At 44.1% G+C, this 12979-nt stretch overlaps 1 protein-coding gene across 6 annotated transcripts in view; it reads right to left on the reverse strand.

Moving 5' to 3' along the window:
• Positions 1-263: 263 nt before the first annotated feature.
• Positions 264-12979, reverse strand: part of MTM1 (myotubularin 1) — a 95191-nt gene continuing 82475 nt past the window's right edge. For 4 of the 6 annotated variants that reach the window (XM_026487500.4, XM_057314615.1, XM_048213524.2 and 1 more), the window contains 3 exons: positions 12310-12423; positions 8326-8502; positions 264-2001 (listed from right to left, as the gene is read on the reverse strand). In XM_026487500.4, the coding sequence (XP_026343285.1) occupies positions 1834-2001; positions 8326-8502; positions 12310-12423 (459 nt within the window). In that variant the 3' untranslated portion in view covers positions 264-1833. The remainder of the gene's footprint in view (positions 2002-8325; positions 8503-12309; positions 12424-12979) is intronic. The other 2 variants (XM_044379861.3, XM_057314619.1) reach the window with 1 other exon arrangement.

The following is a 12979-nucleotide window of genomic DNA, read 5'->3' on the forward strand; positions in this document are numbered from 1 at the left end:
GGCTTACTTCTGCCAACGTCTCACCCTCCCTTAACGTCAGCCGCTGTGTTCCGCACCCAGTCTGAAGCCTCACATCTACGTACCCTGGCTCTTTCGTGGAAGAAAGACAGCTGTGGCTTAAAATCGGCACCATTAATACACTTAACTGTCCCACATTGTTGCAGTTTTGGGAGAGTCCTGCAAGGGTGCTAGGGAGACAAAGCGCATGTGAAGTAGAGATACCCCTACCCCCCCAACACACAGGTACATCCCTGAAAACAGAGTGCTATTTTAGTGAATACATTTATTACAGCAGGTCTTTAGTCATTATTGTCATGAAAACTTTTTCACGACATTTCACAAAATCCTTTAAGCTATTAGTATTAGCATTTTTCTTTTTAAGGAGTGACACTTTGTTAATTTATGAAATATTTACAGAGTTTACAAAAAGCAAGAGAATGTCTAATAAAATTTCTTATACATAAAAAATTTATACATGATACTACTGTATTCAAGATGTCTTATGTGGTAGACCAATTAAGCTATGACATAAAATAATTTACAAAGATATATTTAATCTCTCTTAATTCATTGAAAACAAAACCATATTAGCTATAAATAGTCCTTTACAAATCACCGTAAAACATTAATTGTTTTAACTCTAGCCTTAACTTTTACAAATATACTTAACTAAGTGAATTAGTTCAGATGTCAAATAGAACTGCACTTGAAACTTCATTTACCACTAGTACTACTACAAATACAAAACAAAAAAATGAAAAAAAAAAACCCTCCCCAAAAACCTGAAAAAAGCAAACTGCCGGGTACATTTCAAGTAAAAATTTGTAGAACCAGTTTAATGCACGATTGGGGGGAGGGGCATCCAACACCATGTAAATTGAAATACAATACTTTCAAGAATACGGTCAACAAATGTACATCTGCGGCTTTTATTTCAAAGAACGACGCTCTAGCAACAGCTCATACATCCAGGATGGTGAACCCTACACTTCGGCAGAGAAGCTGGTCTGACTAGAGCGACGTTTGCAAAAACATTCACCGAAGCAGCATAACGCCCCCGACGTCCTCACACAGTGCTATGTAAGGGGTTTTCCGCAACCTGAAAACGGGTCAGAATTTTGGGCAAGCTCATGGAGGAACTCAGAAAATAGAACTGGCCAAAAGTTAAAAAAAAAATCAAATCCTATTTGGGCCCCATCAGTATAATATAAAAATACGCTCCTCTTGAAAATTAGGGGAAAACACTTCAGATTGCAAAATTTCAAAATAATGAAAAACTCATCTACACAAGCTATTTTTCTTTAAGTCACCCCTTACGATGGCATAAAGTTTGGCAATTATTTAAACACCTTGCTTTTGGATGATGCCTCAGAAGATGAGCTCAATTTGGTTTTGGCAATAACATCTTTCACACTTGGGCTCGTTTTACTCCAAAGCAACTATCAGAAGCAGCCTAAAGAAAATCCAGTTCACAAACATATTTTTTCACTTAACTTTAAAATAATGTCATCCCAATTAAGCCCACAAAATACATATTGTATACACAGTATTTCGAAAGAGGTAAATTCAATTTAAATTTTATCTTTCAAAAACTGTTCTTGAAAGGTGTCCGGATTTTCCAAAACCCCATCTTGGCTCGTTCTTCTGATTGCCCTGTAGACACTAGTTTTCTTGTAATATGTATTCTAGAAGGCACATATTCAAGAGTTTAAGATTATGTTAGTTCAAGTTCTACACGGAGGCAAATATTTTAATCTACTTTGTACAGAGGCCCCAAATGAAAGTCAACTATCTCCTTTATCCAGAGCTCTAACGCGGCACCGGGCTTCCCTCTCAGAAGTGAGTGTGCACGTGGGGCATCATCTGTGAAGGACTGGAAGGTGAAGGTGAGGGATCGGAGAGCTTGGCTGAGCTGGCGAGCTGCAGTTCCTCGAGCCGCTGTATGTATTCGTCACGCAAGGCCAAGAGCTCCACGTACCGCTGCTCCACTGGATTGGGCTGCTGGAAGGAAGCACAAATGGGCGTTACGGCTTTCCCAGGAAACCCTTGTACTGACCTTTAGTGCACGGACGTCAAAAAGACTGAAAAGTACAAAGGGTAAAACACCCAGCTCTTCGCCACCAAGAAATAAGCTCATGTACACACTGCCTCACATTGGCCTCGCATATGCCTCTCCATCTTTTTAAGGTTAATCAACTCACACACGGCTCTGGTCTCCTGTGTCCCCCGGCCCCAGGTCCACTGTCGTCTTTCATTCCCAGAGGCAACAACTCTTCTCAAGCTGGCATGTGGCCTCCTTTCCTGTGCAGATTTATGATAACTTTTCCTATACGTATCTGGAAACAAAATACACTACTATTGTCTGTCTTGTGAAAGCGGACATTAATGGTGGTAGTCTGTATTTATCGACTGGCATTTTGACCCCTGTTTCTGAATTCCATCCCAGTTGAATCCCAGTGAATGACTAAAGCACAGTTGATCTCTCCACTCCCGCACTGACGGATACCCGAGCACGTCCAGTGCTTCCTGCCACTACGCGCCATGCTGCACTGTCCTGGGACACATCTCCTCGTGCACATATGCCCATGGTTCTGGAAGGCAGTTTCCTGGGGGTGGGGGTGGGGATGGGGGCTGCTGGGGAGGACAGTATGGTCTCTTTAGCTTTATCACATGCCGCCAAGTTGTTCTCTGAGGGGCGGTATGATGTTATATTCCCACTAGCGATGCGTGTCGCTCCACGTCCTCAGCAGCGCTTGGGATACAAGAGTAATTTTTTTTTTGGCCTATCTGGTGACTATAAGGTGGCATCTCATGGCAGCTTTAGTTTGCGCTGTTCTGCTCTGGCAACCCTTTTCATGTGCTATTGCGCATGCTAACTCATAGCCGCGAGCCACAGCGCCGAGGCCCGCTAGCCTCGGGGGGAATCTCGGGTCTGCTCCCCACCAGCTCCAGGACTTAACCTGACTGCCTCCATTTCCCTACCAGCGCAGTGGGAATAAAACCAGGGTGGACCTCACGGGGTTGTTGCGAGAGTGAAGTCCGCCAATGCAGTCAGTTCTGCTATACTGCCATTGCCTTCATTGCTGCGTGGGGTCTCGGGGCAGTACAAAGGTTAGGAGTCATGCTAGAACAGAATGTGATTCTCCCCAGCATGTGAACTTTTTCAACTTTTGTACTCATGTACAAATTACAGACAGGAATGTGTACAAATCTCAAAATGTTCAGCTCGGTGAGCCTTTACATAGATGTACACTAATGTAATCACCCACCCAGGCCAAGGCACACGATAGGACAGCCCCCAGAAGACTCCCTCATCAGTGTGTTTTGAGGTGATCAAAGGCAAGCTCCTAGAAAGCTTGAGAAGCGTATGAAGACATTAAGAAAAAGGCCAAAAGTCTACAGAAGTGCATTCCTTCGGCGCTAGTGGCTTCTGGAACCATCCTGCTTTCCACCACGTTAGACCAGGAGCCCCAACATGGAAGCTGAGGAGACCATGCGCTGAGGAAGCAGGCCGCACCCTGTCCTGGATCCGTAATGCGGAGGACAGCGGGCTGTCAGAGCCTCGAGGAGCACGCAGGAGCCCTGGGGGTTAAGAGCATGTATGAGCTTCCTGGGGCTGCGGTAACAAATGAACACAAAACGGGGGGGGGGGGGGTGCTTAACACAACAGAAGTGTATTTTCTCACAGCTCTGCAGGGCAGAAGCCTGAAATCAGGCCGTCAGCAGTGCTGTGCTCTCTCTGGAAGCTCCAGGGGAGGCTCCCTCCTTGCCTCTTCCAGCCTCAGGGGGCTCCAGGCTTCCTTGGCCTGTGGCGGCATCCCTCCCACCTCCTCTGTGTTCACAGGGCCTTCTCCCCACAAGTGTCTGTGGCTCAAATCTCCTTCCATTTTCTCATTTTCTCTTATAAGGACACCTGTCACGCAATGTAGGGCCCACTCCAAATCCAGGAGGATGGCATCTTCAGATCCTTAACTTACTAACATCTCTAAAGGCCCCTTGCCCAAATAAGGTCCCATTCCCGGGCTCAGAGTGGACATGTCTTTTGGGGGGACACAATTCGACCCACCACAGGCTGCCAAGGAGTAGTTGACAGACACCGGGTAAAAATGCCACAGACATGTGACAGTGCCCATGTTTCTAGTGGCACTGGTGTTTCTTTTTCTTTCTTTCTTTAAGATTTTATTTTTAAGTCACCTCTACATCCAATGTGGGGCTCGAACTCACAACCCTGAGACCAAGAGTTGCATGCTCTACTGACTGAGCCGGCCCGGGGCTCACGCCGGTGTTTTCTTTAGAGCTCTGGTTACAAACGTCCACAGGTCAAAAGAGGTCTCCTCCTTCCTCCTAATCCTATTCTTCCTGTAAGCCTTGTTTCTTTACTGTGACTGCAGAATGTGAAGTTTTTCAGAAAGGCACATGTAGCATTAGAACAGGAAAGCTCGGGGGCACCTGGCTGGCTCAGTCGGTTAAGGGTTTCCTGGGATCAAGCCCCGCATCGCATTGGGCTCCCTGCTCAGTGGGGAGTCTGCTTCTCCTTCTCCTTCTGCCCTCCCTGCTTGTACGCTTGCTCTCTCTCTCTCTCTCTCTCGTACTCTCAAGTAAATAAAATCTAAAAAAAGAAAAAACAGAACAGGAACGCTTGGTAGAGTGCGTGACACCCAGTAGGTGCTATGCACAACCTGCTAATGTCAGTGAACAAAGGAGGCCTGTATCCCCATTTTTATGGCATTTCCCTTCCAGCAGAGGGAGACAGACAAACGAAGAATACCACAAGTCTGAGTTACAGGGGGTGTTCAAAGGTGAGGAACACTCTGGAAAGAAAACAGAGCAGGGTAAGCTGGGTAGGACTGGCGGGACGCTGCATCAGGCCTTGGAAACTACTGCAGGGACCTGGGCTTTGGTGCCGGGTGAGGTGAGCGGCTACCTGGACAGTTTTGAGCGGAGGGGCGGTGGGACCTGGGATGTGCTTTACAAGGACCGCTCTGCCTACCATGTTGAGAACAGACCAGAAGGAAGGAAGGAAGGGTGGAAGTCAGGAGTCTGGCTAGAAGGCTAGGCAGCACCACATGGCCCGTACCAGGCCAGCAGCGGGACGACTGGTATGAAGGATCTGGGCTCATGTGGGTTTTGAAGGCTGAGTCCAGCAGGCTCTGCCGACAGACTGCATAGGGAGTCAAGAGGGCTCCCCGGATTTTGGCCAGAGTGACTACGATGGAGTTGCCAAGAACGAAAATGGGAAAGAGGGCAGGAGGAACAGGTTCTGGGGGCCATTTTAGACATGTCCACTTTGATGTGCTGTGCGAGGATGGCTTACCATTGTCGGTCCATCCTCTGCCCTATGCATCACCTACCGGGGCTCCCCCCACCCCCGCATGAGCTGTCTGCTTCTGGGCTTGACCCTTGCAAAGAGTGGGGCAAGTTCTTCCTTGATGTTCTCCTCCGAAATTGTCCTGGCTATTTTTAAAATTTCCCTTTTTTCAGATGACTATTAGAATCAGCTTGTTATTGTACCAGCAAGGACAATTAGACAAGAAAAAGGAATCAGAGGTAAAAACCATTTTTGTAGATGACAAGGCTGTATAATTAGAAATCTCAAGAGAGTAGACTGAAAAATGATTCAAAATAAAGAGAATTCAGTCTAGTGATGGGTACAAAATATCTAGAAGCCATTAGCCTATAGACAAACACAAACCATTTAGAGGATACAAGGAAAGAGTCCAAAAGGCAAAATCACAGGAAATGAAGTTTAAAGTCAAGTGGCTGCAAACGCTACAGCCCAGCCTCTCCCTTGGGACCGAATGTGAAGTCGAGCGCGTGCTCAGCACAGCACACAACTCGGGCCAGAGCTAGCTATGGAAGTACCTTGGCCTTCAAACGGTTTTGAGTCACATTCCTTTTGGAGTTCCCCTCAGAGATGACTTAAGCACCACACAGGTCAGTCCGTTCCTATCTGACTGTCCCTGTCCTCATTCTTTGGCGAGCGCTGTGCAAAGATGGGAGCTAGCCAGTGCGAGCCTGTTTAACAGCTACAGGAGTGTGGTGGCTCCCTGACCGCCCAAGGCCTCATTCAGCCTTGTAACAGGACTCACTGACTACTTTGGGCGTGAGCAATTCCTTCATATTAATACGTGCACCAAATTGGCTTCCCAACAGCTCTTTAAATGTAATAAGCACTGCTCTTTCCATCAACTCCGCTGAGTTTTTATGTCGCAGCAACGGTTGGTGGGTTTTGCTTTTAAAAAGCACACTAACCCTTCCTCCTTCTAGGCCAGAGCTCATTAGAGGGACAGGCTGTATCTGCTTTTGTATCTTTCAGTGCTGCTAGTATATTGCAGTGCTGTGAATGCGACAGGGACCCAGTAATCGTTTGTATACCAACTGGGCCACACAATTGAACAATTTAACTTTTAAGTGGTTAAGTATATCCCTTGAGGTTTACATTTTAATGTAAAAAGTCCTATGTGATCAGATTTAAATCTATTTGTGTATGAAATAATGTTCTACAGGAGTTCTTTAAGGAAATGTAATGCATTTAATTCACACTTCCATTATGATATTTCTCCCCAAGTACTATCATCACCAGCTTATGGTCCTAGACACCCCTGTTAGCCTGGGAGCTTCAGGGGCCAGAGATGACCTCTTCTTAATCTCTGCCCCCCCACCCCCACAGCCTAGAAAATACAAAGACATGTGTAGTACCCTCCACATTCAGAAAATCTATAGAGAAAGGGTAAGTTACTTTCTTTTTTGAGTAAATTTCACAGATCATAATACAGACCAATTACTGTCTCAAAATAGAAACCTCTATCAAAAAAATGTGTGTTCCTATCTGGCCTAGTTCCATTTTTGCTAAGTTCTATAAAAATAAGGGGGTAGATACACTGTAGTAAGTTATTCTAATGATGTTTCTTCCTACTTGACTTGTCACACAGTTATTACCTTTATACGTTCAGAAATGAATTGCTCTAAATTCCTTGAATTTTAAGAATTTTTTTCAAGTATAAATGGGTGAGGGGAGATTAGAGAATCTGTACAGAAATTGGCGATACTTTCTAATTACAAATGTTTTTTAGAAAAAAAGTCACAATAAATACAGAAAAGGATCAATTTATAGCAGACACTGCACATCTATATAATTTTTTTTTTAATTAGAAAAGGAACATGTCCTCTGTAACAGCAGTTGGAACCCTGGCAAAATTCCCATTTCTTCTTTACTTGATATTCCAAAGGCTAGAACTACTGCTAAATAAATTCCCTCACTGTGCTTCCTAAATCCCAAAGTAAACAAGGGAGTGCTCTCAAGCCCTGGGATCTGTCACTTTCCGAGAGATTACAAATTTCCACCATTACTGAATTGCAGAAGTCTTTCATGTGAGCAGCAGAGACCTTGAAACGAGAGTGCCAGCTTGAAGCGGGCATTCCCCAACGGGAAGAGAGGGCACAGCCTGGCGTGCAGCCAGCTGCCTGAGTGGGGTAAACAATCTAAGAGACAGACTGCGGCGCCCGGGACCTGCTGTTGCCCCGCGATTTCTAGCAGGATTGAAGCTGGCACTTACGCAAGACTGGCCTGCCTGTGAGAGCAGGTAGTCCACCGTCCAAACCACAGGAAAATGCGCAAATCTTTACAAAAGAGCAATGAATATTTATAGTGCTTAAATCCCAAACTGCAGGCACTTCTGAGCCCTTACACACAGGCTGCGTTTCTCTTCTGATTTTGGATGGAGTGGGGGGTGGGAGAATGGAAAGCCCAAGTGTGACTTCAACAAAATGTGGACTCTTTTGCTTCAAAAATCATTGTTTCCCTTTTTGACTGATAAATGGCCAACTGAATGTACTATCCACTGACAGATCAATTATCTTTATTTTAGAAGTAAAGATCCTCAGTGAAATGCACCCTGATGTTAGCTCACCCCGTACATACACCTGAAGCAGACAGAAGAAAATGTTTTGTTTCCTTAAAGGATCATCTAAGTCTAAGTCACTGGAAAGAATTTTCTTATTATGTGTAACAATGTCCACTAATTGAAGGAAATCCTTGGCAATCAAAACTCAAAAATTTTCCAGAGCTTCCAATCAGTTTACATTTTAGTAAAAAAAAATTACATTATTTATAAGAATATAAGCTTAACACCAATCAAAATAAGTGGCTTAGTAATTAAAGACATTTTTAATTTAAGTTGCATTTGAAAGCAAGTTTGATTTTTTTTAGTCCATTTCCCCCCTCATAATATTAAAAAAAAAAACCCACTACCGAGTAACATTATCTAAATCCAGAAGTCATAATCAATAGGCATCACTGCCTTTTAACAATGTCACTTCACTTACTTGTTGCTTGATTCTGGGGTTCCATCTAATGTAGTAATTCACCCAAAGTTCCAAGTGACGCATACTGGCAACTGGATATAAAACTCGATTGATTTCTTTAGTATAGAAGGGATTTTTGAATTTGTCCTTATTACTGTTTATCAGTGACCATAAAGATACCGTTCGTTCTGTAACTTTCTATGGAGAAAGAGAAAGTAGAAAGCCTAAGTAAAAACACACAAGTACACAAATCATTTTTCAGCCCATAGCAATACAGTTGAGCCTCAACTTGAATCACACATTTACATTATCCCCATAATAGCTCAAAAAGCCTCATGGGCCAGTGAGTGCTCAGCTGCCACTTACTGATATTTGCATGGGTAATGGCCTAGCTCGAGAGCCGCTACTTCTGCCAGAAGACAGAGGTGCAGGACGCTGCACCATTAAATGCAATTCACTGACCTAGGATGACTATTCCTGGCTAGGTAAAACACCGATGAACAGACGGGCAGCATGCTCTTTGTAATTCAGCAGAAAGAAAAATTATCATAAGATCCCGTCAGCTTTCTTCATTTTTGTATTTGTTAGAACTGTAAAATCTTAACCTGTGCCTGCTTGACAGTAGTATCTAGATATAAAGTTTTTTAGCCAACCATCCAGATGTTCAATCTCTATCATACTAACGTGCAGATATTTGAAAACACCTGAATAAGTGACTTCACTGTATCTTTACTTTCTCATTTGGTGTCCATCATCTCATACAGATATTCACATTTTCATTGTTTATTAGAGAAGTTTTTTTTAAAACAATTTTGGGCATAAACTAGAAAAAACCCCAAAGCTTGGGAAATAAAAGGTACAATTATGAAAATTACCAAAGGCAGACTTTGAAATACCTCCCAGTAATGATTTCAATAAGAAAGGACCAATAAGCTAAAACTGGAAGCTAAAAAGAACAGCTTGAAATGAGTGACTGAAGAAACGTCTCTAACATAATATTTCACTAATGTGAACAAGAAATATGGCAGCATAAATTTGTCTTCCTTGGAATCCACTTAAAACTTCATTCATTTGTACCTTTCCGATGCCACAAGCTACACTGTGTTGTGTTCATTTGCAGGCTTGCTTTTATTTTTATACATGCACATAGTTTAAAAAGTCAAATAACCTGACCAGGTTTGAAATGAAAAAAACAACAGCTCTCTCTCACCTCCCCACAAGCAACTGTGTTTGATATTTTAAACTGATTTATTTGACTATCTGGTACTTAACCTCCACGTCTCTGAATAATATGCTTTCTTTACTACTCAGGGGGCTCTGCAGCTATGGGCACTCTCTCTCTCTCTCTCTCTCTCCTGCCTCGTACTCCCAGCACGAAGCAGAGCTTTCATGAGACTGACATTTACTGTTTGGATCCCTATGATGAAACAAATGCTACTCTCAGGCAGGTCCTGCAGTCCCTTTCAGTGATTTCTTCTTCCACATGAATTTTGTTGTCTTCCCTTGATTTAACAACTGTTTATTCTGTGTGCTAACTTTTCTTGGCATTTATCATTAATTCAACCCCCAACTCTTCCTCCAACATCTCAAACTTGTGTCAAGACACTCAGCACCTCCAGCACTCCCAGTTCCTCCTCAGAGGAAAGCAAGCCACACTGCTTGCCCCTGCACCTCGTGCCCGGCCCGCATCTCTGATCTCCTTTCTGTTTCACCCGAGCATCCCTGTTGTCTCTCTCTGAGCTGCAGCTGCTGCTTCCTGAATTCCAGTCTTCTTTCTTGTTTGCATGGAGCCAAACCTCCAATAGCTTCCAGAGAAAGGGTTTGGTGTGGGAGGGAACTCTTGAGGCCATGCATATCTGAGAATATCTTTGGTTTACCTAAACATCTGGTTGACAGTTTGGTGGCTAGAGAATTCCAGGTTGAAACCATTTTCCTTTAAAATTCTGAAGGCAATGCTCTACTGACTTCCAACTTCCGATACTGCTATTGAAGAATTTTGCCTTCTTGTTCTGTTTCTTTGCAAATGACCCATTCCTTTTCTCTCTGAAAGCTTGAAGGATCTTTTCTTTGTCCCTGGTGTTCTGAAACTCCACAAAGATGGGCGTATTTTTGTCCACCATGCTTGAGCACTTGGCAGGCCTTTCAGTGTGGAAACTTATGTACTTCAATTCTAAGAAATATTCTCAAATTATTTCAGTGATTTCCTGCTCTAGGGTCTCCCCATTTTCTCTTTCAAGAAGCCCTATTATGTGGATACTGGATTCTGGGAGTGGTCTTCTAGTTTTCTGATCTTCTTTCCATCGTCTACCTGTCTTTAGCACTCTTTCTGGGAGATTTCCACTTCATCTTCCAACTCTTCTTCTGAGTTTTTAACTTCTTTTCATTTCAAGCTGTTTCCTGATCTCTACATATTCTTTCCAAGCAATATCCTGTTATTATTTCACGGTACCAACATTTTCTTATCTTTCTTGGGATATTTGATGCTAGCTGCCTGTCTGTGTCTCTCCCCTCCCTACCTGGTAACCATTTTCTCCAAGCTGCTTTTCTTCCTCCAGAGTGGAGCACTGAAGAGCCGACTGGAAGCTCTGGGACCATGAGGCTCGTCACCGTGAGGGGAACCCTGGGTGTTGGTATCTTTTGGTCCTTCCTCTTAGGCTAGTCAGTTTCCCCAGGGATGATTTTTTTAAATTGAGGTGGGGTTCACGTACCATAAAATTCATCATTTTAAAAAGTCTACAATTCAGTTCTGCCACCACCACCTCTCTCAAGTTACGAGAGATCTTCGGCACCCCAAATGGAAACCTCATACCCACTAAGCAGGCATTCTGCATTCTCCCCTCCCTCCAGCCCCCGGCTAACACTCCTCTGCTTTCTGTCCTAATGGCCTTGTTATTCTGGACATTTCCTAGAACTGGAATCATGCCATCTGTGAGCTTTTGTGTCTGGCTCCCCTCGCTGAGCATGTTTTCAAGGTTTGTCCACGCTGTAGCATGGGTCCCAACTTCCTTCCTTTTTACGGCTGAATAATAGTCCAGCATATGGCTGGGCTGCATTCTGTTTATTCTGCCATTAGCAGATGGACCCGGGGTTGTTGCCACCTTCTAGCTCTTTGAACACCTGTGTGTGAGTTTTTGTTTTAACTCCTGTTTTCATTTTCCTTGGGTATGTGCCTAGGAGTGGAACTGCTGGGTCATCGGACAACTCTCTGCTTAGCTTTGTGAGGAACCGCCAGACAGTTTTCCACAGCAGCCACGCCACTCTACATCCCCGCCAGCAGCGTATAAGGGCTCCGTCTTCTCCCCCAAACCTCACCAACAGAGAAGGTTCCTCTGTGCTCCCACGCAGAACATAAGGACCTGCTGCCAGAACGCTGGGAGTCAGTAGGGAAAGTGAGCTGGGGCCCTCACAGCCAGCTCCTGTCCATTCACCTCACCTTCTGATGATACTCAGGTCCCCAGTCCGGAGAGCCACTCTTGTGTTCTCTTGAGAAGAAACCTCTGTCAGAGTCCTCAGCTCCAGAGAAGAGGGGACAGGGTCTGGGGAGCTAACTGCTTATTCCAAACAGAACTTCAGGTTGTCTTATCTTTCCCCCTTCACCCCAGAACCCGAGTCATCTGGGGCTCTATGTGATGCCAAGTGCGCTGCTTCTTGGCTTCCTTGCTGCTGGTCTGAGATTCTGTCTCTCAAGCTAAGTTATCTACAAAGTTTTCAGCTTCCAAAATTTGGTTGCTATGTCTCCTTTCTCATCTTCCCTGTTCTCGTAGGTTTATGCCTTTAAAACAATGCCCTTTCCTGACATTTTTACGGTGTTTTGGGAAGGAGACCTTATATACCTTTAAAGTCATTCCTACTCTCTGAAGGCAAAGTCAATGTCTTACCCCTGCAGTAAATAGCAGACACTCAATAAACCCTCTGCATTTCCCATAAACCAAGCTATATATATATTTTTTTATTTCATGGGAAGACTAGTCACATTTAACTAAAAAGATTAGCATTTCCACTCACCTGTTTTTCTCGAACAGATTCACAGTTGTATAAGAAAGTACCAAACCGGCAACTATACAGATGATCCAAAATTGTAATCAAAAATCGTTCGTTGAATTCAAAAGCTGTAGGGAACTAGACAAAAACAAACACGCCAACAAAGCACGAAAACTTGGGACTGATCTTTTATAGACTGAAAAGAGGTGCATACATGAGGCCACCTTGTAGGCTTTCAGGAAGGCCAGCAGAGGCTGCCATCTGCTCACGCCCTACAGCTCATTTCCTGGTGCTCAGCACAGGACAGAGGAGTTTGAAGGAGTGTCAGGCAAAGGAATCAAAGGAAAACAAGCTGATTTTCTGGGTTCTCCTGAGCAGGGTACAGGGTAGTTTCATCACTGACGGTGTCTTATGTACACATGCCTTTATGTACACAGAGGGAACGGAGAAGACAACTTGGAAATGTCAATTCCATGAGGAGAGAGGATACAGTTAAATATTGCATTTTTAAAAATCGCACGCATAAATAGTAGCGAGAATAAAACTGTAAGCCCCATGTACCCATCGCCCAGCTCCAACAATGACTTACATAGGGCCAGACTCGTTTCGTCTCTATCTCTGCCCTGTATACTATGAGGCAAATCCCGCGCATTAGATCAATATACTTAAACGTGAAGTCAAATGTAGTTTTATC

Source organism: Ursus arctos, chromosome X (genome assembly GCF_023065955.2).
Source record: "Ursus arctos isolate Adak ecotype North America chromosome X, UrsArc2.0, whole genome shotgun sequence".
Lineage (NCBI taxonomy): Eukaryota > Metazoa > Chordata > Mammalia > Carnivora > Ursidae > Ursus > Ursus arctos.